Source organism: Tamandua tetradactyla, chromosome 16, assembly GCF_023851605.1.
Source record: "Tamandua tetradactyla isolate mTamTet1 chromosome 16, mTamTet1.pri, whole genome shotgun sequence".
In the NCBI taxonomy this organism is placed as follows: domain Eukaryota; kingdom Metazoa; phylum Chordata; class Mammalia; order Pilosa; family Myrmecophagidae; genus Tamandua; species Tamandua tetradactyla.
In genome coordinates this window covers 50,843,412-50,870,401 of record NC_135342.1, presented here as the reverse complement: position 1 = coordinate 50,870,401, position 26,990 = coordinate 50,843,412, and the positions used below count along the sequence as shown (strand labels likewise).

General features: G+C 37.7%; 1 protein-coding gene across 9 annotated transcripts in view; it reads left to right on the top strand.

Moving 5' to 3' along the window:
* PSME3IP1 (proteasome activator subunit 3 interacting protein 1) overlaps positions 1-26,990 on the top strand; it is a 54,860-nt gene that overhangs the window by 14,324 nt on the left and 13,546 nt on the right. For 7 of the 9 annotated variants that reach the window (XM_077132519.1, XM_077132518.1, XM_077132517.1 and 4 more), the window contains exons 2-6: positions 4,913-5,050; positions 5,633-5,731; positions 6,128-6,250; positions 9,311-9,443; positions 16,827-16,891. In XM_077132519.1, the coding sequence (XP_076988634.1) occupies positions 4,924-5,050; positions 5,633-5,731; positions 6,128-6,250; positions 9,311-9,443; positions 16,827-16,891 (547 nt within the window). In that variant the 5' untranslated portion in view covers positions 4,913-4,923. Of the gene's footprint in view, positions 1-4,093; positions 4,169-4,326; positions 4,432-4,912; positions 5,051-5,632; positions 5,732-6,127; positions 6,251-9,310; positions 9,444-16,826; positions 16,892-26,990 lie in introns of those variants that run through there. The other 2 variants (XM_077132515.1, XM_077132521.1) reach the window with 2 other exon arrangements.

Here is a 26,990-nt window from a genome sequence, read left to right as displayed (position 1 = left end):
TATAATGATTCAGCAATCATACTCGTTTATTAAACCCTACCTTCTCTGTATAAGTCCACCATCAACTTTGATTTTTCTATCCCGTTCTTTAAGGGTTTTTGGGCTATGCCCATTCTCCCTTTTTCATGTAGGAAGGGGTTTGTCAATAACATGGGGTTGGAAGATTGAACTCGTTGATGTTCTGGTGAGGCTGGCCACTCTAGGTTTCAGGACTTATCTAGTCCAGGGACCCATCTGGAGGTTGTAGGCTTCTGGAAAGTTACCCTTGTGCATGGAATCTTTGTAGAATCTTATAGATTGCCCTAGGTGTTCTTTTTTTTTTTGGCAGGAATGTGTTTGGTTGGGGTTTGGCAAGTTATAATAGGTAGCAATGTCTAACTGAAGCTTGCGGTAATAGTGACGTCCTGAGTAGCCTCGTAACTCTATTTGAACTCTCTCAGCCATTGATGCCTTATTTCTTACACTTCTTTTCCCCATTTTGGTCAGAATGGAATAATTGATCCCACGGCGCCAGGACTGGACTCATCCCTGGGAGTCATCTCCTATGCTGCCAGGGAGACTTTGACCCCTGGATGTCATGTCCAATGTAGGGGAGAGGGCAGTGATTTCATTTACAGGGTTGGGCTTAGAGTGAGTGAGGGGCACGTCTGAGCAACAAAAGAGGTTCTCCAGAAATAACTCTTAGGCATACCTATAGGTAGGCTAAGCTTCTCCGCTATATCCATAAACTTCATAAAAGTAAGCCTCAAGGTCAAAGGCTTGGCCTATTGATTTGGGTGTCCCCATTGTTTGACACAGTATCAGGGGTTTCCCTGGTGGTAAAGTTTAATGGTTCCATATTTTTTCTCCCATTCCTCAAGGGACTTTGTCAATATTTTTTGATTATCTACTTAATATATTCTAGGATGTATCCAAGCATTTCATTAAGCTATACAGGGATTAAAGGCCTTCATCCTTATTCTGGATTCCCTTTGTTTCGATTGTTTACTTCTTTCTCTTTTTATTCTTTGAGTTACCCTTACTGGTACTCTTCAATTCTGTTCCTTCCTCCAGACCTCCCTCTCTGTTTTTTGTTTTTTGTTTTTGTCATTAATGGAGGAGTCCCTTTTATTTTCCCAAATTTTTGCAAAGTATTACATACTTGCACCTATAATATAATTCAGTAGAAAATTGTTTCTGATTGCCAGGAGTGAGTAGCACCAAAATATCTTTGGCTTATCTTTCTAAACTAGTGGAGTGATATGTCATTTTCAAGTTTTTTTTGCATGGGCAGGCATCGGGAAACAAACCTGGGTCACTGGCATGGCAGACGAGAACTCTGCCTGCTGAGCCACCGTGGCCTGCCCAATTTTCAAGTTTTTAAATCTACCCTTAAAAAGACCCATATTCCATTCTTCAAACATTTACTTTTTATAGTATTCTCTTTTATACATGCCAAAATGAATGTAATCTCCCTTTCCTGAAAGAACTTAATTTTTTACATGGATTTTTTTAAGATTCATAAATAAAAGTCAATTAAAATATTCATTCACATATCAGCATTTACTGAGTACCTGTTAGGTGCCAGGCTGAGTATTAGTGGGATGCATTAGCATAGCAGAAGCACACAATACACTAAATAAAAAGTGGAAAGGAACTTGTAAGTGATATTGTACCACTCTAGTAGGGTTATGACCAATTTATTACTAAGTCATTAGTCCATATTTTTTAAGCTCATCTTCCACTTAAATACAATTAATTTACACCCATATACTAAGAATGACATGTGGTCCAGGTATATTCAGAAAGCAGGGTTTTTTTTTTTTTGCCTTTCTTTGCAGAGATAGGATTTGAGGTGCTTTTTACTGATGATTCTTCTTTTCTTATTTGCATTTACCTCATTTGCTATCAGTGACTGTTCAACATGTTCTTTGAATATTGAGCAGAGCGGTTTGGCTGCTAAAATGATATAGGAGTTTTGGTTCTCAGGAGGCACTATGACAGCAAGTTTGTCTCTTCAGATATAAACTGATCGTTTTCTCCTGCACTGGGGACTTAAACGCTATGCCCTATTCCCATTTATACGTGAAGGCAGGCAGCTGTACAAGTGGAACTTGAGCCCAAATCACAGGGTGTTATAACATATGAAATTTGAATGTGGCAACTGTTATTCAGACCCGCCTCTCTTGTCTTTTTTCAACTGGCAGAACTCCCTTTAGTATTTCTTGTAGGGCCAGTCTCTTGTTGACAGGTTCTTTCAGAATTTGTTTGTCCGAAAATTTTAATCTCTCCCTCAGTTTTGAAGGACAATTTGGCTCGTTATAGAATACTTGGCTGGAAGTCTTTCCCTTTCAGTATGTTAAATATATCATACCACTGCTTTCTTGCCTCCATAGTGCCAGTTGAGTCTAAACTCAGTCTTATGTGGTTTCCCTTGTATGTAGTAGATTGTTTTTCTCTTGCCCCTTTCAGGATTTTCTACTTCTCTTCAACATTTGACAGACTGATTAGTATGTGTCTTGGGGAAGGCCTATTTGGATTTATTGTATTTGGAGTTCATTGAGCTTCTTTGACTTGCCTATTTATGTCCTTTATAAGGGTTAAGAAATTTCCCCCATTATATCCTCAACTAATCTTTCTAGCCCTTTAGTCTTGTCTTCTTCTTCTGGGATACCAGTGATTCTTATATTTGTGTGTCCATCATTTCTCTGAGATCCAATTAAAAATTTTCCATCTTTTTTGCCATTTGCTGTTTTGAGTGTTCAAAATTTGTTGTCCTGTCCTCTAGTTTGCTTATTCTTTCTTCCGCCTCTTCGGATCTGCTTTTGTGTGTCTCTAGTATATATTTTCTTTTTTTTTAAATTTTAAAAATTAAACAAAATTTTTTTTTACATAGGCAGGCACCAGGAAATGAACCCAGGTCTCTGGCATGGCACGCGAGAACTCTGCCACTGAGCCACCGTTGCCTGTCCTCTAGTATATTTTTTATTTGGTCTGCAGCATCTTTAATCTCTGTGAGATCTGCTATTTTTCTATTTATTTTTTCAAATTCCTCTTTAAGCTCTTTTGGTGTCTTCTCAGTCTCTTTGTATCATTAGCCATCCTATTTATTTTGTTTAGTAGAGCTGCTTGAATATGTTTTGATTAGTTGTTCCAAAGTCTGTGTCTCTTCTGGTGTTTTAATTAAGTCATTAGGCTGGGTTATGTCTGCTTAAATTATGATATGCTTAGTGGTTTTCTGTTGTCTTTGAGACATGTAAATATCTTGATAGGTTTACTTTGTAAGTTGATTTCCTTTAGTAGTCTAAAACTTTGTGTTGTGGGATGGATGTGGAGCAGGATGTGGGGCTTGGGGTGGGGCACAACAGTGCGGTGATGTGTTGCAGCTCAGGTATAGGCACAGAGCAGGGATACTACACTGGTGCCTGTGAGCATGGGGTGTGGGTCATGGGGTTGTGGAGGTGCAATGCAGGAGCTGATGGTATCAGGTGCAGCTCAGGCAGACTTCGGAGCACAGGAGCAGGGTGCAGCATGGGGGACACATAAGTAGAGTGCAGTGGGAGGTGGATGGGGAGGGTGTATGGATGTATGGGGGCTAGTGTGTAGGTAGGATATGGTGGGTGCGTGGGCATGTGGGGATCGTGGATATCAGGGTATAGGGTATGGTAGGTGGCACAGAGGTCAGGGCACCATGGGAAGTAGGGTGCGGGTGTGTTCTTGTGCAGAGGAAGTGGTCCAGTGGACCCTGGATGTGGATGTGGGACCAGGGTTGTGGGACGTGGTGGTGGTGGCACTGGTTGGGTGGTACCCTGGCGCAGGTATGCAGGTGTAGAAGGGTTCGAGCAGATGTATACGCATGTGCAATCTGTGGTGGCTATGTAGCACAGATTTGCCTGTGAGCATCTGCCAGGTGTGGGTGCAGGGCGCTTGTGCCTGGAGAGTGGCGCAAGTGTGCACATTTGTGGGGCAGGGGGTTGGGGTGCAGGGGTCAAAAAGTCAATGTATGAATGTGTGGGTTCCCAGAAGCAGCGAGGATATGGCTGTGTTTGTGCATAGGTCTGGGAAGTGGTGCCCTGGTGTGTATTGTTACATGGTGTGGGGCCTTTGTGTGCACATGCGCAGGGCTCAGGGGCAGTGGACTGGGGTTGCGCCTTTTTGGACTAGGAGTGGATGTGGCCCAGCTGTGCAGGTCAGCGCTTGCCTAAAGCTGGGGGTGTGACTGGTGGCCGTGCATATGCGTGGATCTGGGACGGCTGTAAATTGATGTACACATGCACAGAGCTCAGGGGGGCAGGGTGGGGTTGCGTGACTGTATAGGCTAGGGTCAGGTGTAGCCTGAGTGTGAAGGTGAGTGCCCACAGCCTTTATGAGCTGGCACCAGCCTGCATTGGCCAGGGAGGAAGAGGTGGTTTCTTGGAAAGTGCCAGGAGAGACTGTACTTGTGCTGGGGAGGTGGGTTGGGCTGGGGCAGAGCAGGGATGCTTGGAGCATGCGAGTGGTGGGCAGATGATAGGGTTCAGGTACACGGGGTGTGGAGTGAGTTGCAGATCGCATACTGCACCGGTGAGGGTAACAGGTTCAAGGAACACAGCTTGGCTTCCTTCCTGGTCCCTGTCTCCCTGTCTGTGCACTCCTGAGGACTTTCGCATTAGGCTGTTTGCACCAACCAGACATTCTCTGGTTCTCTGCTTCTCAGTTCTTCAGTTTTTGCAGTCAGGGCCTCCCTTTGTGGTGTAGAAGACCCTCCTAGGTCACTTACACCCTGGGATTGCTAGGTTGCTAGGTTGAAAGTTTCAGTTACTTTCTCGTTCCTTCTCTAACTGTTCCTTGGAGCAGGGTGAACCCGACCTGTCCTATTCTACCATCTTCCCAGAGCTCTCCTCTTTAGAATCTTAATTACAGTTCTCACTTGAAATTTTTTTCTTGTTTGTAGACTGTCCCATTATGGATGGAGGGGATGATGGTAACCTTGTTATCAAAAAGAGATTTGTGACGGAGGCAGAACTAGATGAACGGCGCAAAAGGAGGCAAGAAGAATGGGAGAAAGTTCGAAAACCTGAGGATCCAGAAGGTATATAAGCTTATGGTTTGGCATTCAATATAATGATCTTTAAACCTCACTACAGACGTGGAAAGTAAGTATTGATGTCCTCACTTTAGAGATGAGGAACTGAGGGTCAGAGGGGTGAAGAAACCAGTGGATGGCCTCCACAGCTGAGAGTGGAACCAGAATACTCATGTCTTTGTCCTTCCCACTCTGCTGTACTGCCTTCCAGGGGATTCTGCTGGTTATCCATCTATGCATGTGTACATTGTGGATACCTGTGTGGACTGTCAGTGTGTCGGATCCAGGGTCTGAACAACGGAGAATGCTGTTGCTGTGGAGGCTTTTATCTGGCCCTCATCCAGTTAACGGTTCCAGGCAGTGGGCCCTATCAACATTGATAGTTGGCTTTGAGAACCCTGGCCCTTCTCTGAGGTCCAAAGGGAAGCTATAGACTTTGTGCTATTTTTGTGTTATCCTTATCTTCCAATTCTGTAGAGAAGACTGGACTTTATCTTTAAAATCCCATGGTCCCAAAATAATGCAGAAATTCTAAAGTATGTATTTTTTTTTTCCTTCTCTCTTTCTCTCCCCTCTTCTTCCTTTCAGAATGTCCAGAAGAGGTTTATGACCCTCGATCTCTATATGAAAGACTGCAGGAACAGAAAGACAGGAAGCAGCAGGAATATGAGGAGCAGTTCAAATTCAGTAAGCCTCAGAAAATAGAGTCCAAAGGACTCTGCAGGGCCCCTCTGATGCACTTTTGCCTCATGCAATACTTTTTCTAACTAGCCATGGAATTGTCTTGTCTAGTCTTCAGATGCTCATTCTATAGAAAGGAGACAGCTTTCTGCCTTCTATACCACATTGAAATATTTTTTTTTAGAGCTCAAGATACCCATTTTAATTCTATGCTAATATCTTATAATCATGAGAATGACTTGGTTTTATGCCATCTTATCTATCCAAAAGCCATGGTGTTTACCAGTTCTTTCTTCTAATTCCCTGATGGATCTTCTGTTTATTACTAAAAAAAGGAAAATCTTATTTGGCTATATTTTTCCTTTAGACTTCTAAATGTTCCTTGCTTAATTATTTCCTCAGAAAACATGGTAAGAGGCTTAGATGAAGATGAAACCAACTTCCTTGATGAGGTTTCTCGGCAGCAGGAACTAATAGAAAAGCAACGAAGAGAAGAAGAACTAAAAGAACTGAAAGAATACAGAATATCCTTTGTACTTTGAGAGAAATTTGTGAAGTGTCACAGATACATGGAATGAGTCTGCTTGGTGATTTCTAAGGCCCCTTTCAACACTGATACTCCTGTGTCTCTGAATAAATGGCTGCAATTTGTGGGGGATATGTTGCATGCAATAAGAAGTCCATATCGTTTAAGATTAACTGAAGGCATAAATCCTGATAGTCAGCGCCAGGGTATTCTTACCTTGTGGACTTAGACCCTGAGACAGATGAATGATGAAATAAACCTCATCTAGGGGAAAAATTGGTTTCGGAGTTTTGAAAGGAAATGTTTAGTATCTCTCCTGTGTTCTTAATGAGACCTACCCCATAGGTACAGCATAGAACGGGGCAATAAATGTTTGAATAAATTAATGAATGAATGACTGAAAGGAAAGGTTAATAGAGACACCCTACCATTTTTTTCCTTTGTCAGGAAGCTTATTTGGATTTTTCACATATGTGAAATAGCCTCACTAGTATGATTGAACAGGTTTCACCTTTAAAACTGAGGATTCTGTGTATGTGCTAATTGTTAGTTTCTTGCAGGTAGGATATAATAGGTTCCATTAAAGAGTAACGTGGGAGAAAACATGGACAAATTTCCTAGGGACTTGGTTTAGATCAAGGTGACAGTGATTGAAATAAGGTGGCATCATGGTGCCACAAAACCCATTCTGAACTGGTAGGGAATGACCTGGCGTCCAGTCCCTGTTCTGCTAGTGGCTTTCTGGTACAACATTACAGTAGGAGTTGATGGAAAATTATATCACCTTCATGAATCATAGTTTCCTTGTGTACAAACGGTGGAATTGAGACTAATTTTTTTGAACCCCTTTCCTTGCTTCAGTGACCCCAGAGTAATAATGATGTTTATACAAATGTGTTACATTGTTTAGGCACCAGGCTTTTATCTCTGAGGAAAAAAAATACATTAATTATACTTTTCACTTGAATTATGTCTTATTTAACGTGCTTGATTTGGTAGTCCATAAATAAGAAATTTGGTATCTCCCAAAGCAGCATTCTAGAGAGTAGTGTTTGTGTGGTAGGAGTCTGAGAGTCCCTTCTTCATTTTCAATGAAAATGAAAAAATGAACAGGCAGCAGTGAGGCAAATGAAAATTTTCTGTCCTGGTCATGTTGCAGTTTAACTTTGAAGAGGTTTCTGGTTAATTGGCTTTTATTGGAAACTTCCAACGTTCTGACTGTCTGGAACAACTTATGAAAATCAGGCCTTCCAACAACTGATATATAATGCAGTAATCCCAAGCATGCAAGTAGCCAGAGACATGCTGAGATAGAAAAATTAGACATTTGCTTATTGAAGCTCTAAATTAGGAGCTAGTTCCTGGCCTGACTTGATTGTTATAATATGATACATTTTATAATGGTAGTATTTCTGAATACAAATAATAGTGCTATGTAAACAACAGAATTCATGTGATTCCTCTCAGGTTAAACCAGTATTTAGCAATATTAGCTATTAAAAGCTATTTGATTTTTAAAAATGCCTCATATAATGAATTCTTTGAGATTTTTGAGGGGGTATGTGTATTTAAAAGCATTTTAGGGTGAGGAGGCTCATGGAGGGAAAAATCACTTATGCTTAGTATTATGGGTCAAAATAATATTATACCTCCCCCAATAAAAAGTTGAGGGTTTTTCTTCACTTTAAAAGTATAAGAAGTTAAACAACGGTTTTTGTTTCTGTGCTTTTGTTATGTTAGTATACCTCAATTTTTGTTTTACTTTTTGTTATTTAACATTGAGAATTTTCTTTTGAGAATTTCTGTCCTTTAATGATGGATTTGGAGATAAAAATCACAGCATAGTAATGGCTTTTGGCACTGTACTAGAAAGATTAAATCTCTATTTCTTTTCTTTTGATTCTATAGAAATGAATATTTAGTAGTGATATCATCTGTTTCCATGGTGACCTTAAAAACATTAATTTGAACTCTGAATAGTACTGAGTTTCAGTCTCCACTGAAGACTGCTAATATTTAAGTAAGTGATGCCCATAAGCACAGTTAGTATGAGAGAAATTTGTAAGTTTTGAAGACTGATCAGAATTAAAGTTTCCTTACTTTTGCTACCCAGTTTTCTCTTTTGTTCAAATACAGATAAATAGCCCAGACTATGCGTATACCCCCCTACCCCCAACCCTTTGGATCATATATGCATCTTAGATTTCTTAGACACTAGATGTCACTATTGTTCCAGTAAGGCACTACTGCATCTTAAATAAGGAATTGTTCCTTGTCAGAATTTTTAATATATCATGTAATAGTTGTGAGAGAGAATGAAAGGAAAGTAGGGGAGGGGACTGGTGAGAGAGAACAAAATAAAGTGACAGACTTTGAAAGTCAGAGAGATTGATATCAAGCATGAAAAAGCAATGTTTTACATGTGGACTGGTTTTGCTTTTTGGTTCTTGGGTTGTAGAAGCATAGGCGTTCCTCTTTAAAATCACTTCAAGAGAGTGTTAAAAGCATAGATTCCTGGGCCTCTAGAGATGTTCATTGAGTAAGTCTGGAGCAGGAGAGGGAATTTATATTTTTAATGAGTTTTGAGGTGACTCTGATATTGCCTTGCCCTAGCACAGTCGGAGTTAGCCTTCATGATCTGATTTCCCCTAGTGGGAAGAAAAAGAGTATATTTTCATGTTTTCAAGGAAGCCATATTTTCTTTTCTGTTGTGTTTATATTCCTTAAGATTTGCTTTCTCTATCAAGCATGATATTGGTCATGTCCTTGGTAATAATAGTAGGTTTCCCGGGAATTTTTGTTGAGAAACAGAAAGAGGCTTATTTCTCTGTATTGTTTTCCACTTGTTATGCCATCATTCTCACTGGTCACCTTTGTTTCTCTTTGAAGGGCTGGATTTGACTTGCAGAATAAAGAGTGTAGGGCATTTATTTTATAGGTGCTGGACATCACATGGCACAGCTGAACGGCTAATGGGTTATATTTGTTTCTCTTGATTTACCATTGTTCTTTGGTAGCTTTTCCTTTTGCTTAGTTTGACCTTTAACCTGTAACTTACAGTAGTCTTACCAAGGTTGGAATTTCTCCAGAAAATAAGAAGGAAGTGGAGAAGAAACTGCCTGTGAAACCTATAGAAATGAAGAACAAGTTCTCCCAAGCGAAGCTGTTGGCGGGAGCTGTGAAGCATAAGAGGTCAGCCAGCACTCACACAACTTGAATCTCCATTTGAAATACCACTTGTAGCCCAGGCAAAAGCTACCTAGCATAAACCTTAGTGGGGTTCCTTTGGTGTCCTTAATATCTCTCCTCACTTCCAGGTATCTTCTATAGCCTTTTCTCTATGACCTTTCATTCAACACATATAATAGATACTCTTTATTGGGCACCTGCCATGTGCCAGGCATTGTGTTAAATGCTTTCCTTGCATAATTTCATTTATTCCTCACAACAGTTCTATGAAGTACAGCTTTTTATAATCCCTTAGTTAATGAAGCTGAGGATTCAAGAGGTAGAGAACCTTTGTCCAAGGTCACACAGTAACAGGGGAGCTACCATTCAGTATTTAAGTATCTTGTTTATTTCTAGGAAACATATAGAGGTAGCAAGTTATATAAAAGAATTTGTACAGGGTATAATGAGCACAAGGAGGAAGGAACACTTAACTCTGCCTGAAGGGTGCGTATATGTTCATGTTGGGGACGTTAGGGTAGGCATTAGAATGTAGATGTTAAGAAAAGAAAAAAGAATTAAAAACCAGAAAAAGAATGGAGATGTTGATTAGGTAAGGACAACTTGGGCTTTGACAGGCAGACAAGGGAGAAAAGAATGTACGAGATAGAGGGAGCAGCTGCTGCAAAGGCATTGTAGCAAGAAAGAACATGGAGGCTGTGAGAGGTTACAGACCTGGCTGTGGTGCTCGTTGATTCATGTGAGAGTGACAACATGGCTCAGAGGTTTGGTTAGTTCTTTTTTTTTTTTTTAATACATGGGCAGGCACCGGGAATCAAACCTGGGTCCTCTGGCATTCCAGGCAAGCATTCTTGCCTGCTGAGCCGCCGTGGCCCACCCTGGTTAGTTCTTTATGTTTACTCCTCCCTTTCCAAATCCTGGTTGAATCTGATCACTTCAGTTTGAACAACCAGATCAAGATGAAGTGATAGAAGTTTAAGTGCAGTCTGTTAGGACAGTCGATACAGTATATTAGCAACCAGCCACATGTTTTGAAAGGAGTGTATTGATGTAGTCTTGTGGTTTGGCACACCATCCATCTGTTACAGATGTTCCTAGGAACATTGCCCACATGTGAAAATGTCATTGTGGTACAGCAGCAGAGGGGAGGAGTATCAGTAGCCTGAAAAGGGCCAATTACTCAAGCTATGAATTGTTCCTTTCAAGTTCTTACATAAGCTTTCATGCCCAGCCCAGTGTCTTTCAGGATTCAGAAGAGGGTCAGTGCCAAAGAAGACCTCTCTAGTTGGGTAATTAGTTACTGCCCTTGCTGGTAGCAGAATGGGTGATATATCTGTCTCTCTTATGTAATTCTCAGATCCCCTTTAGAAAGGACTCTATTAGCTATTTCACCATGGCTTCTTTGATGACCTATATATAAAAAAAAATAAAAAAAAATGTTTTAAAAATACTTTTATTGAGATATCTTCACTCACATATAGTACATCCAAAGTATATAATCAGTGGCTCACAATATTACATAGTTGTATATTCACCCACATGATCATTTTTAGAAAATTTGCATCACTCCAGAAAAAGAAATAAAAACAAAACAAAACATACATCCCATACCCCTTAACCCTTCCTCATTGATCGCTAGTACTGCAATCTACTTCAATTTTTTTTAACCCCTAACCCCCCTCCCATTATTTACTTATTTTTTATCCTTATTCTTTTACTGATCTGTCTATGCCCTGGGTAAAGGGAGTGTCAACTACAAGGTTTTCACAATCACAGGGTCACATTGTAAAAGCTATATAGTTGTACAATTGTACAAGAATCAAGGCTACTAGAATGTAGTTCGGTAGTTTCAAATACTTCCCTCTAGTCACCCCAATACATCACAAACAAAAAAGGAATGTCTATATAATGCATACGAATAACTTCCAGAATAACCTCTTGACTATATAAAATACTGAAACTTTTTGACTCATTTATCTCTTGCCCTTTTTCGTCAAGAAGGCCTTCTCAATCTCATGATGCCAGGTCCCAGTGCATCCCAGGAGTCATTGCCCTCATTGCCAGGGAGATTTACACCCCTGGGAGTCATGTCCCACATAGTGGGGAGGGCAGTGAGTTTACCTGCTGAGCCAACTTAGAGAGGCCACATCTGAGCAATAAAAGAGATTCTCTAGGGGTGGCTCTTAGGCATACTTATAAGTAGGCTTAGCTTCTTCTTTCTAGGAATAAGTTCCATAGAGGTGAGCCCCGGTGTTGAGAGCTCAGCCTATTGAATTCGTTGTCCCCCCTTTTGGGTTTGAAACTATCATTTAATGTTGCTTTGTATAACAAAGTGATAAATTAAGTCTTCTAGGGCAGAAGTTCCTAATCTACCTGGCCTTGGGTTTATTTAAATTAACTGGGAATTTAATACTGTGGATTCCCAGGCTTCACACTTATTCTGGTTCAGTAACTTTGGAATGAAATCTGTGAGTCTAATTTTAAAGTTTTATGGGTGATTCTGATACCTGTCAATAGTCTAGAAGCCACTGGTTTGTATGTACTGTGAAGCATAGTAATAAAACAAACACTTAGGAACCCACCACTCGATTTAAGACCTAGGACATTATCAACAATATTGAGTCTGCTTCTGGGCTCTTCCCCCTTCTAGCCCTTGTGTTCCCATCCAACAACTGCTTTCCCATATCTGATTTATTATTCTTTTACCTTTATTTACTTTTAGTAATTTTTTTTGCTACCTGTGTATATATGTCCATAAACATATACTTTTGAACTTTATAAAAATGATTTTTCTGTATGATCCTCTGTGAATTCCTTTTTTTAACACAAGTTATGCTTCTACAATTGAGTCATTTTGCATGTGTATATAGCTGTAATTCATTTATTTTCACTGTATAATATAGTGTACTATGTGAGATACCAGAATTTATCCATTCTTCAATGGGTGATGCTTGAACTTTAACAAAAAGTGCTGGTAGGTCTAGGACATATGTTTTATTACATATGTGCATATGTTTCTCTAGAGCTGTGCTGTCCAATACAGTAGTTACTAGCCACCTGTAGCTATCTAATCTTAAATTAATTAAAATAAAATTAAATTAAAAATTCATTTCCTTAGCCATATTAACCAGATTTCAAGTGCTCCATAGCCACGTGTGGTTAGTTGGTACCCAACTGGACAGCACAGATAAAGTGATACTGTCACTTTTATAAAATATTATTTAAAATTTTACTTTATGAATATTGGTCAAATATATCAGTGTCTTCTTTTATGGTTAAAGCATTCATTATTTTTTTTTTTCAAGAAATTCATTCCTCCTCTTAGGTCATGTTTTTCGGCTGAAATTGTTAGTTTTGTCTTTTACATGTAAGTCTTTAATCTGTTAAGAATTGTTTGTTGTGTAGGGATCCTTTTTCAAATGAATAACCAATTTTCCATTGCCATGTTCTTCCTTTCCCCAGTGATCTTCAGTGCTACTTCTGTCTTATAGCAAGTTTCCATGCATGTATGAGTTTTGGGGGTACTCTTTTTTCTGCTTCTTGGATGTGTTTGTACCAGTACCACTCTGTAATTATTATACCTATATATTAAATCTTGAAATCAGATAAAGCAAATTCTGCTACATTTTTTTCAGGGGTATTTTGTCTTTTCTTAGACTTCCATATAAATTTTATATCCAGTTATTAAATTGCTTGATATATTTATGGAGATGACATATTTTTATGGAGTTGAGTCTTTTTATCCATGAACATAACGTGTGTATATATGTATATATACATTTATCTATGTATATGCACATATTTGTTTCCTTTAATGTCTTTCAATAAAGTCTTATAATTTTTCTTTTCAAAAAGAGTATTCACATCTTTTTAGGTATTCTTGAGTGAAACTGACCTATAATTTTTCTTTTTCCCACTGTCTGTTCTATTTTGTGAAAGATTGATAGAACTCCTGTAAAACCAGGAGAATTCTTGCCCCCCCCCCCCCCCATTTTCTTTGTGATTATGTGACTAAGCTTTTAAATATCCTTTTGGGTCAGTTTTGTTTGTTTGTATTTGCTGGGAATTTGTCTGTTTTACCTTGTTTCAAATATATTAGCTGACATTGTTAATATTCTTTTTTATTTGCTCCTTTATCTGTAGTTCATTCCAGATATCAATGATTTGTACTTTTATTCTTATTTTGACTAGTTTCATGAGAGATACTGTTTTATCAGCCTTTCCAAAACTCTTTTAGATATGATCTTCCCCATATTTTCTATTTCATTAATTTCTGCTCTTATCTTTAATAATACATATCTTCTGCTTTCCTAAGGAATATTCTTTGCTTTCTTTGAGTTTATTCTGTTAAGTATTCTGTTATAAATTACTGTCAAATGCCCACCTCATTAATTTTTAGGCTCTCTTTTCAGTTAAAAGGTATCTAAAGCTATAAATTTTCCTCAGCTTTCATTGTATTTCACAAGTTTTATATTTTCACCAAGTATTTTTAAATTTTCATTATGATTTCTTTGACTTTTGAATAATACAGAAGCTTTTTTTTTTAATTTCCATATATACTGAGGTAACTAACCATATTTCATTGGTTCTAAAATGGACTTACTTGTTTTCACGTTTTAATACCTTATGGTCAATGGTGTCTTCAGGGCAATAAAACAAAATTTATCTTTTTGTAGGTGATTTCTAACTAAACTGCATTTTGGTTTCTCTAGACTGATTCTCTTGAAATTTCTATAGACTTCTTTTTGAAGTTAATTTTTGTAAATGTTCCAAGTAAGCTTCAGGAGAATCTGTGTTTTGTAATTGTTATTTCCAGTTTCTATATTGGTGCAATAAATCAAGCTTGTTAATTGTATCATTTAAATCTTCTGTGTCTACATTTTTTCTGATTGCTCTGTCAATACTTAAGAGAAAAGTATTGAAATCTCTTACTATAATAGTGATTTTTAAATTTCTCATTGTAGTTCATTTGAATATTTATTTTGAAGATGTATACATGTTCAAAATTTTTCTTCATAGTGACCTAAGCCTTGTTTCATTAAAAAGTGAACTTTATCCTTTGTAATACTATTATTCTTAAAGTCTGTTTTTTAAATATTAATATAAGTACACCAGGTTTCTTTAGGTTAGTATTTGCCTAGATACCTCTTTTTCTATTCTTTCGCTTTCAGTTTTTCTGGGTCATAAGCTTTTGTTTTATTTTGTGTTTGTTTTGGTGGGGGGTTCCTTAAATTTTTAGAAGTGTCTTTTATAAATATCCACTTTTAAATTTAGTATGTTAATCTCTTTATTGGTCGCTATGATCTCTTTACATTTAATAAAATCTTTTATATAGTTTCTGTCATCTAAATGTTATTTGTCTTGCTTTATAAAAGTAATTTTTCCTTGTATTCTTGCTTTTTTAAAAAAAATTGATTTTAAAAATGTTTTTTTTTTTTTCCTTTCTACTGGTTTGGATCTGTATACTGTATTTCTACTCTCTTATGGCTCACCTTGAAATTTGCCAGGCATACTTAGCAAAGCCTGAAGTTATCTTACTTCTCTGCAAAATTATACGTGGACCTTAGAATCTTTAGCTATAATCCTTTTCCTTTTCAAATTGCATATTACTACTCTCCAGGATTTTAGTATCATCATGTTTTTTTTTTAACTGACCAAACAAAATAACATACAAACATGTACATTTTTAACATATGAACATTCCATACTTGGTGTATAATCAGTGGCTCACAATATCATCACATAGTTGTATATTCATCACTGTGATCATTTCTTAGAACATTTGCATCAGTCCAGAGAAAGAAATAAAAAGAAAGAAAAAACTCATATATACTATACCCCTTACCTCTCCCTCTCATTGACCACTAGTATTTCCATCTACCCCATATATTTTAACCTTTTCTCCCCCTATTTTTTTCTATACTCTTTACCACTCCTTTCATTGATCTGATATTTCAATCTACTCAGTTTATTTTAACATTTGTTTCCCTATTGTTTATTTATTTTTAATCCATATTTTTTACTCATCTGTCCATACCATAGATAAAAGGAGCATCAGATACAAGGATTTCACAATCACACAGTCGCACTGCAAAAGCTTAATATCATACAATCATCTTCAAGAAACATGGTTACTGGAAAACAGCTCTGCGGTTTCAGGCACTTCCCTCTAGCTTCTCTAATACACCTTAAACTAAAAAGGGGATATCTATATAATGTGTAAGAATAACCTCCAGGATAACCTCTCTACTCTGTTTGAAATCTCTCAGCTACTGACACTTTATTTTGTTTCATTTCTCTCTTCCCCTATTTGGTCCAGAAGGTTTTTTCAATCCCTTAATGCTGAGTCCCAGCTCATTCTAGAATTTCTGTCCCACATTGCCAGGGAGGTTTACACCCCTGGGAGTCATGTCCCATGTAGAGAGGGGAAGGGCAGTGAGTTTGCCTGCTGTGTTGGGTGAGAGGCCACATTTGAGCAACAAAAGAGGTTCTCTGGGGTCTAATTTTAGTAGGTTTGACCTATCCTTTGTGGGGATAAATTTCATATGAACAACCCCCAAGATTGAGGGCTCAGCCTATTGATTTGGTTGCCCCACTGCTTATGAGAATGCCAGGAATTCTCCAAATGGGGATGTTAAATTTTTCCCCTTTCTCGCCATTCCCCTAAGGGGACTTTGCAAATACTCCTTTATTCACTGTTCGCATCATTCTGGGGTTTACTGGGACATCACACTGGACAAAACTACAAAATCTCATGCACTATTCAAGGTTCCTTATGGTGTTCAATTAACCTGTTTATATAAATTATATAAGGAAATGCACTATCGTCATATTTAACTCCACAAATTAGAAATTTATTTTTTACACAGGCAATGTTTATTTAGATTTCTATTCATATTTACCAGGTTTTTTTTTTGCGTATCATCCCTTCTTACAGCCCAAGGCCCTCCTTTGGGGGATATTTTATTTCCTTGTGTCATACATTCTTTAGAAATTATTTGGGGTGACTCTTAGGATCTCTAGCATGTTACTGAGGATACTTTTCAACCTTTAATAACTAATTTTTGTCATTTATGAACATGTCCAGATACCAAAAGTCCATATGTGTATCTAACCAAGTTAAACAATAGGGAAAATAGTGAATCATAAGTTTATGAGATGTTTGAAGATACAGTGCTTCACCTCTTGGATTGGTGAGAGCTGATGTTGTATGAATAAATCGTAATATAATTGGAAACAAATTAAGAACCTGAAATGAAGACTTTTTCCCCAATTCAGCTTCTTGAGGTGCCTAAGACCTATAAAATGGTTATTGGAGCTCCTGATTCCCCAAACTTTGATCTTCAAGATTGGACATAGCTCAAGTCACATGTTTTTTTGTTACAGCTCAGAGAGTGGCAATAGTGTGAAAAGACTGAAACCAGACACTGACCCAGATGACAAGACTCAAGGTGGGTAGCAGTCTTTATTTCTATCTTTTACTCATGATACACATGAACCACAGTAAATGGCTAGAACGCATCGTGTTTGTGAATGAATCCATTTGTCTCTTTTCAAACAGGCCTATCTAAACTTAATATACCAAATAATTTTATACCAGACAGGATTTATACCCATGCATATGTTAGCTGACCTACAAGGTAATATGTTAGAAACTAGTAGAGCTGATAATTTGGCAGTTGTGTTCTCCTAGGAGTGCTTACAAAGCCTTGGTCATAGCACCTCAGCTCACAAAGCATCTCTCTCTCTGCCCCCCACCCCCAATGTACCAAGTTTCTTGATTTTACCTGGCTTCTTACCAGTGGGAGGTAGAATGCCTGGTTCCTACTGATATTTGGATTGGATTGAACAGAGGGGCTTAATAGTCTCCAGCAGAAGTACACTTTCTTTGTTGATTATTTTTATGTTCTTTGTTGGTTACTTTTATGTAATGAAATCATCTTCTGATTAAGTGGCACAGAGTTGTAAATGAAGTGAAGGTAAGTGCTCCTGGGGCTAGATCAGGTATGAGAAATTCAAGAATCTGTTTTCAGTATCACCCTGACTCCCTGTGGGATTAAGACTCTAGCTAAAACTCAATGGGTCATCTATAAAACGAGACTTACGTGTATTTCTCTCTCAGAAAAATATAGTGGATGCTTTTTTACATGTATCTACTTACCACTGGTGAGCCACTGCTGATACCCTTTGCTCTAGAACCTGTTTTTAAAAAGGGCATTCAGTGAAGAGTTTTTCTTCTTCTGGCTATATCCTTTTTTATCCAGTTCTCCTTCCCTGAGGTAAACAGTATTATATATTTCTTATGTGTCCATCCAGGCTATTCTGTGTATTTACAAGCAATTATAAATATTTTCTTTAAAAAAAGTTTTATATAGATAATTTAAAATATAGTCACAACTGGAGTGAATAGTATAAAGAACTTCCATCATCTAGCTTCATCAATTTTTAATATTTATCTGATCTTAATTCATTTTTACCTACACAGTTGGAATATCTTGAGACAAATTCCATACATCAAATCATTTTATCCATAGTTCTGTCATTAAAAAATAGTTCTTTTTTTCTTGCTTTTTAAATATAATTATAATACCATTATTACATCTTAAAAAGTTATAATAACTCTTAAATATTGTGAAATATCAAGTTAGTGTTCAGTTCTCCAGTTGTCTCATAAATTTTTATTTTGACAATTGGTTTTTTTTTAATTTTTCTTTTTTTTATTTTTTAACATATGATCATTCTGTTCTACATATATAATCAGTATTCACAATGTCATCACATAGTTGCATATTCATCATCATGATCATTGCTTACAACATTTGCATCAATTCAGAAAAAATAAAAAGACAACAGAAAAAGAAATAAAATGAAAACAGAAAAATAAGTAAATAAATAAATAAATAAATTATACATACCATACCCCTTACCCCCTCCCTTTCATTGATCACTAGCATTTCAAACTAAATTTATTTTAACATTTGTTCCCCCTATTATTTATTTTTATTCCATATGTTCTACTCGTCTGTTGGCAAGGCAGATAAAAGGACCATCAGACACAAGGTTTTCCTAATCACACAGTCACATTGTGAAAACTGTATCATTATACAGTCATCATCAAGAAACATGGCTACTGGAACACAACTCTACATTTTCAGGCACTTCCCTGCAACCTCTCCATTACATCTTGAATAACAAGGTGATATCTACTTAATGCGTAAGAATAACCTCCAGGATAACCTCTCGACTCTGTTTGGAATCTCTCAGCCATTGACACTTTCTTTTGTCTCATTTCACTCTTCCCCCTTTTGGTCGAGAAGGTTTTCTCAATACCTTGATGCCGAGTCTCAGTTCGTTCTAGGGTTTTTCTCAATCCCTTGATGCTGAGTCTTAGCTCATTCTAGGATTTCTGTCCCACGTTGCTAGGAAGGTCCACACCCCTGGAGTCATGTCCCATGTAGACAGGGGGAGGGTGGTGAGATTGCTTGTGGTGTTGGCTGGAGAGAGGCCACATTGAGTAACACAAGAGATTCTTTTGGGGGTGACTTAGGCCTCATTTTAAGTAGGCTTGACCTATCCTTTGTGGGGTTAAGTTTCATATGAACAATCCCCAAGACTGGGGGCTCAGCCTATAGCTTTGGTTGGCCCCACTACTTGTGAGAATATCAAGAATTCAACTTGGGGAGGTTGAATTTTCCCCCGTTCTCACCATTCCCGGATGGGGACTTTACAAATACTTTTTTATTCACTGATCAAATCACTCTGGGATTTATCAGGGCATCACTCTGGACAAACCAACAAAATCTCATGTCCTACTCAAGGTTCCATATACTTATGGTGTTCAATTAAGCTATCTACATAAGTTATATTAGGAAAAGTACTAGTCAAAATATAAATTTTGTACCAAATATGCATTTTTTGCTTTAGTTCCACACATAAGTTGAAATTTTAAAATATTAATTACCATCTATTTTCAGCACCCTGCAGTAATGACATTCCTTTGTTCTTCCTCATGCAAAAACACTTTTAGAATTTGTACATTTAGTCACTATCATTATACACTATAGTCATTCCTAGATTATACCATCTCAATTTTTATTGTCTATCTTTCTTTCTGATTTCATTTGTGCCCCCAGCCCTCCTCCCTCTATCATTCTCACATTCAGCTTCATTCAATGTTTTAACATATTGTGTTACAGTTAGGTAATATTGTGCTGTCCGTTTCTGAGTTTTTATATTCAGTCCTGTTGCACAGTAAGTATCTCTTCAGCTCCAATTACCCAATATCTTACCCTATTTCTATCTCCAGATGGTCTCTGTTACCAATGAAATATTCCAAGTTTATTCACTAATGTCAGTTCATATCAGTGAAACCATACAGTATTTGTCCTTTTGTTTCTGGCTAATCTCACTCAGCATAATGTCCTTAAGGTCCATCCATGTTGTTATATACTTCATAACTTTATGAGGTCTTAAAGCTGCATAATATTCCATCGTATGTATATACCACAGTTTGTTTAGCCACTCGTCTGTTGATGGACATTTTGACTGTTCCCATCTGTTGGTAATTGTAAATAATGCTGCTATAAACATTGGTGTGCAAATGTCCATTTGTGTCCTTGCCCTCATGTCCTTTGAGTAGATACCTAGCTAGCAATGGTATTGCCAGGTCACATGGCGATTCTGTATTTAGCTTTTGAGGAAACGCCAAACTGCCTTCCATAGCAATGTACCATTTGACATTCCCACCAACCATGGATAAGTGTGCCTCTTTCTCCACATCCTCTCCAGCACTTGTCATTTTCTGTTATATTGATAATGGCTGTTCTGGTGGGTATGAGATGATATCTCATTGTGGTTTTGATTTGCATTTCTCTAATGGCCAGGGAAGTTGAGCATCTCTTCATGTGCCTTTTGGCCATTTGTATTTCCTCTTCTCAGAAGTGTCTGTTCAGGTCTTTTGCCCATTTTGTGATTGGATTGGCTGTCTTTTTGTTGTTGAGTTGAACAATTTCTTTATAAATTCTGGATACTAGACCTTTATCTGATGTGTCATTTCCAAATATTGTCTCCCGTTGTGTAGGCTGTCTTATTACTTCCTTGATGAAGTTCTTTGATGTGCAAAAGTGTTTAATTTCGAGGAGTTCCCGTTTCTTTCTTTCTTTCTTCAACGCTTTTGGGTGTAAGGTCTATAAAACCGCCTCCAAGTAAAAGATTTATAAGATATTTCCCTGCGTTTTCTTCTAACAGTTTTATGGTCTTAGATCTAATGTTTAAGTCTTTGATCCATTTTGAGTTAACTTTTGTATAGGGTGTGAGATATGGGTCCTCTTTCATTCTTTTGCATATGGATATCCAGTTCTCTAGGCACCATTTATTGAAGAGACTGTTCTGTCCTAGGTGAGTTGGCTTGACTGCCTTATCAAAGATTAATTGTCCATAGATGAGAGGGTCTATATCTGAACACTTTATTCAATTCCATTGGTCAATATATCTATCTTTATGCCAGTACCATGCTGTTTTGACCACTGTAGCTTTATAATATGCCTTAAAGTCAGGTAGTGTGAGACCTCTGACTTCGTTTTTTTTTCTCAGGATATTTTTAGCTATTCAGAGCACCCCGCCCTTCCAGATAAATTTGGTTATTGGTTTTTCTATTTCTGAAAATTAAGTTTTTTGGATTTTAATTTGTATTGCACTGAATCTGTAAATCAATTTAGGTAGAATTGACATCTTAACTGTATTTAGTCTTCCAGTCCATAACACGGTATGCTCTTCCATCTGTTTAGATCTTCTGTGATTTCTTTTAACAATTTATTGTAGTTTTCTTTGTATAGGTCTTTTGTCTCTTTAGTTAAATTTATTCCTAAATATTTTATTCTTTTGGTTGTAATTGTAAATGGAATTCTTTTCTTGATTTCCCCCTCAGACCGTTCATTACTAGTGTATAGAAACACTACAGATTTTTTAGTGTTGATCTTGTAACATGCCACTTGCTGTACTCATTTATTAGCTCTAGTAGTTTTGCTGTGAATTTTTTGGGTTTTTCGACATATAGTATCATATCATCTGCAAACAGTGAGTTTTACTTTTTCCTTTACAATTTTGATGCCTTGTAATTTCTTTTTCTTGTTTGATTGCTCTGGCTAGAACTTCTAACATAATATTGAATAAAAGTGGTGATAGTGGACATCCTTGTCTTGTTTCTGATCTTAGGGGGAAAGGTTTCAGTTTTTCCCCATTGAGGATGATATTAGCTGTTAGTTTTTCATATATTCCCTTTATCATTTTAAGGAAGTTCCCTTCTATTCCTATCCGTTGAAGTGTTTTCAGTTGGAAAGGATATTAAATTTTGTCAGATACCTTTTCTGCATCAATCGAGATGATCATGTGGTTTTTCTGCTGTGATTTGTTGATATGGTGTATTACATTAATTGATTTTCTTATGTTGAACCATCCTTGCATACCTGGGATGAATCCTACTTGGTCATGATGTATAATTCTTTTAATGCGTTGCTGGATTTGATTTGCTAGAATTTTATTGAGGATTTTTGTATCTATATTCCTTAGAGAGATTGATCTGTAGTTTTCTTTTTTGTAATATCTTTGTCTGCCTTTGGTATGAAGGTGATGTTGGCTTCGTAGAATGAGTTAGGTAGCTTTCCCTCCTTTTCAGTTTTTTTGAAGAGTTTGAGCAGGTTGGTACTAATTCTTTCTGAAATGTTTGGTAGAATTCACACGTGAAGCCATCTGGTCCTGGACTTTTCTTTTGGGGGAGCTTCTTAATGACTGATATAATTTCTTTACTTGTGATTGGTTTGTTGAGGTTGTCTATTTCTTCTTGAGTCAGAGTTGGTTGTTCATGCCTTTCTAGGAAATTGTCCATTTCATCTCCATTGTTGTATTTATTAGCATAAAGTTGTTCATAGTATCCTGTCATTACTTCCTTTATTTCTGTGGGGTTGGTGGTTATGTCTACTCTTTCATTTGTGATCTTATTTATTTGGATCCTCTCTCTTCTTCTTTTTGTCAGTCTTGCTAAGGGCCCATCAATCTTATTGATTTTCTCATAAAACCAACTTCTGGTTTTATTGATTTTCTCAATTGTTTTCATGTTCTCAATTTCATTTGTTTCTGCTCTAATCTTCATTATTTCTTTCCTTTTGCTTGCTTTGGGGTTAGTTTGCTGTTCTTTCTCTAATTCTTCCAAGTGGACAGTTAATTCCTCGATTTTTGCCCTTTCTTCTTTTTTGATCTAGGCATTTTAGGGCAATAAATTTCCCTCTTAGCACTACCTTTGCTGCATCCCATAAGTTTTGATATGTTGTGTTTTCATTTTCATTTGCCTTGAAATATTTACTGATTTCTCTTGTAATTTCTTCCTTGACCCACTGGTTGTTTAAGAGTGTGTTGTTGAGCCTCCACATATTTGTGAATTTTCTGGCACTCTGCTTATTATTGATTTCCAACTTCATTCCTTTATGATCTGAGAAAGTGTTTTGTATGCTTTAAATCTTTTTAAATTTATTGAGACTTGCTTTGTGACCCAGCATATGGTCTATCCTTGAGAATGATCCATGAGCACTTGAGAAAAAGGTGTATCCTGCTGTTGTGGGGTGTAATGTTCCATAAATGTCTGTTAAGTCTAACTCATTTATTGTATTATTCAAATTCTCTGTTTCTTTATTGATCCTGTGTCTAGGTGTTCTGTCCATTGATGAGAGTGGTGAAGTCTCCAGCTATTATGGTAGATGTGTCTATTTCTGTTTTCAGTGTTTGCCGCATGTATCTTGGAGCATTCTGGTTCGGTGCATAAATTTTAAAGATTGTTATGTCTTCATGTTGAATTGTTCCTTTTGTTAATATGTAGTATCCTTCTTTGTCTCTTTTAACTGTTTTACATTTGAAGTCTAATTTGTTGGATATTAGTATAGCTACTCTTGCTCATTTATGATTGTTATTTGCATGAAATATCTTTTCCCAACCTTTCATTTTCAACCTATGTTTATCCTTGGGTCTAAGATGTGTTTCCTGTAGACAGCGTATAGATGGGTCCTATTTTTTAATTCATTCTGCCAGTCTATGTCTTTTGATTGGGGAGTTTAATCCATTAACATTTAGTATTATTACTGTACGGGTAATACTATCTTCTACCATTTTGCCTTTTGGACTTTATATATCATATCTAATTTTCCTTCTTTTTACCTTTACTCATAGTCTTCCTTTCCACGCTCTTCTCCACACCTCTCTCTCCTGTCTTTTCGTATGTCTCTAGTGCTCCCTTTAGTATTTCTTGCAGAGCTGGTCTCTTGGTCACAAATTCTCTCAGTGATTTTTTTGTCTGAAAATGTTTTAATTTCTCCCTCATTTTTGAAGGACAGTTTTGCTGGATATAGAATTCTTAGCTGACAGTTTTTCTCTTTTAGTAACTTAAATATATCATCCCACTGTCTCCTCACTTCCATGGTTTCTGCTGAGAAATCTATGCATAGTCTTATTGGGCTTCCCTTGTATGTGATGGATTGCTTTTCTCTTGCTGCTTTCAAGATTCTCTCTTTCTCTTTGACCTCTCGCATTCTGATTCATAAGTGTCGTGGAGTACGTCTATTTGGCTCTATTCTGTTTGGGGTACGCTGCAGTTCTTGGATCTGTAATTCAAGTCTTTCATAAGAGTTGGGAAATTTTCAGTGATAATTTCCTCCATTAGTTTTTCTCCTCCTTTTCCCTTCTCTTCTCCTTCTGGTACACCCACAACACATATATTTGTGCGCTTCATATTGTCATTCAATTCCCTGAGTCCCTGCTCATATTTTTCCATTATTTTCCCTATATTTTCTTTTTCTTGTCAGATTTCAGATGTTCCATCCTCCAGTTCACGAATCCTATCTTCTGCCTCTTGAAATCTATCATTGTAGGTTTCCATTGTTTTTTCATCTCTTCTCCTGTGCCTGTCATTCCCATAAGTTCTGTGATTTGTTTTTTAGACTTTTGATTTCTTCTTTTTGTTCATTCCTTGCCTTCTTTATATCCTCCCTTAATTCATTGATTTGATTTTTGGTGAGGTTTTCCATGTCTGTTCTTATATTCTGAATTAATTGTTTCAGCTCCTGTATCTCATTTGAATTGTTTGTTTGTTCCTTTGACTGGGCCATATCTTTAGTTTTCCTAGTGTGATTTGTTATTTTTTGCTGGCATCTAAACATTTAATTACTTTAATTAGTTTATTCTGGAGATTGCTTTCAGTCCTTTTACCTAGGGTTTTCTTGCTGGATGAATTTGTTGTCTGTCTGTTCTTTGACATTCAGTTCAGCTTTTTCTGGACCTCTAGCTTAGGTTTTGTTTAACAGAGGAGAATTTTTCAGTTCTTGTTATCTTGTTTCTTGCCCTGCCTGTATGGTGCCCCCCCCCCCCCCCCCAGGAGGGTCTACTTAGGTATTATAGACCCCAGCCGGATTTCCCCACACCAAACTGGCCTCCTATCAGTAGGAAAGGGTCACCTGCATCAGTTTTCCCTGAGGGTGAGACCAAGCAGATTGAAAGACTTTCCTGTGAAGTCTCTGGGCTCTGTTTTTCTTATCCTTCCCAGTATATGGCACTTGTCTGCCTGCAGGTCCCACCAGCATAAGATGATGTGGTACATTTAACTTTGGCAGACTCTCCCTGCTGGGGGCGTGGCGGAGACAGAGGAAAGGTTGTAAGCTGGTTTTAATGGCTTCAAATTACCAAGCCCTGGTGTCTGAATTCCTTGAGGAAGGGATTCCACCTGAGTTGGGCTTCACACCTCCCCTGGGGAAGGCACAGGCTCCAGACAAGCTCTCAAACAAGCTTGTTTCTGCCTACGCCTGGGGCAGTTGCAACCTGAGGAGCCCTGCCGCTGTATCCAAAGGCAGTCAAGCCTTTGTAGAAACACAGGCACAAAAACCTCTATTTCCTTTTGTTTTTTTTCTTTTTCCATTAGCCCTGCCCCCTTGGCACTGGGGCAAAAATGAGCAACTTCCACTTTGACCAGGTTCACCTGAGCTGGGGGCCTATTTTTAGTTGTCAGAATTTGTGAATTAATTCCACAATTGGCATGTGGTTGAGCTCAGCCCCTGCTGCTGGTAAAGTCTCTTTCCTTTCCCCTCTGGAAAGCAGCCTGTTGGGGTGGGGCACTGGTTACTGCGGCTTGGGGAACTCACGGTTCTGGGGGGCTCGCAGCAGGTCTAGCTGGTCCAGACTGGAGTATGCTGAGTGTCTAGTCACTGATGTGGCCCCAGGAGCTGTTTTGTTCTGTTTCTGGTTATTTAGTAGCTATTCTGGAGGACAAACTAAGTCACCCACAATGCTAAGCCATCTTGGCCGGAACCTCCTAACAGCACAATTGGTTTTTTAAAATCAGGAGTCAGGCAAGGACCAGACAATGTACTTAGCTAATGGGGCATTAAAAAAAAAAAGACTATTGGGATGTAATTCACATACCATAAAATTTACTGTTTTAAAGGGTACAATTAGTGGTTTGGGTTATGTTCACATGGTTCTACAACTGTCACTACTGTCTAATTTCAACATTTGCATCACCCCCAAAAGAAATGCCATACCTATTAGCATTCACTTCCTGTTCTGTCTTTCTCCCAGCCATTGGCAACCACAAATCTCTACTTTCTGTCTCTGTGAAGTTGCCTATTCTGTACATTGCATGCAAGGGGAATCAAACAGTATTCTAATCTGCAAGTGTTGGATTGCAATGTACCAGAAACAGAATGACTCTTAAAAATAGGAATTTATTAAGTTGTAGGTTTATAGTTCTAAGGCCATGAAAATATCCAAATTAAAGCAAGACTATAGAAGTGTCCAATTTAAGGCATTCAGGCAAAGATACCTTGGTTCAAGAAGGCCGATGATGTTCGAGGTTTCTCTCTCAACTGAAAAAACACAGGCGAACATGGAAACCTTTGCTAGCTTTCTTTCTGGGCTTCTTGTTTCATGAAGCTCCCCCAGGGGTATTTTCCTTCTGCATCTCCAAAGGTCTCTGGCTCCATGGGCTCTTGTGGCTCTAAAGCTTTTTCAAAAATGACTCCCTCTTAAAGAGCTCCAGAAAGCAACCCCATTTTGAATGGGTAGAAACACATCTCAGTGGAAATCATCTAATCAAAAGTTCCCACCCACGATTGTGTGAGTCATATTTCCATGGAAACAATCAAAAAGCTTCCACCCAGCAATACTGAATGAGGATTAAAGAACTTGGCTTTTCTGGAGTTCATGACAGATTCAGACTGGCACAAACAGTATGTGGCATTTTGTGTCTAGCTTCTTTCACTTAGCATAATGTTTTGAATGTTCATCCAGGTAGCATATATCATAACTTTTATGGCTGAATAATAATCCATTGTATGGATATAGCACATTTTGTTTATCCATTTATCATTTGATAGATGTTTGGCTTGTTTCAATTTTTGACTGTTATGAATAATGCTGCTACAAACACTCATGTACAAGTTTTTGTGTGAATGTATTTTTTTTTTGGTTTGCTAATTCTGCCAGATTGCAATATACCAGAAGTGGATTGGCTTTTAT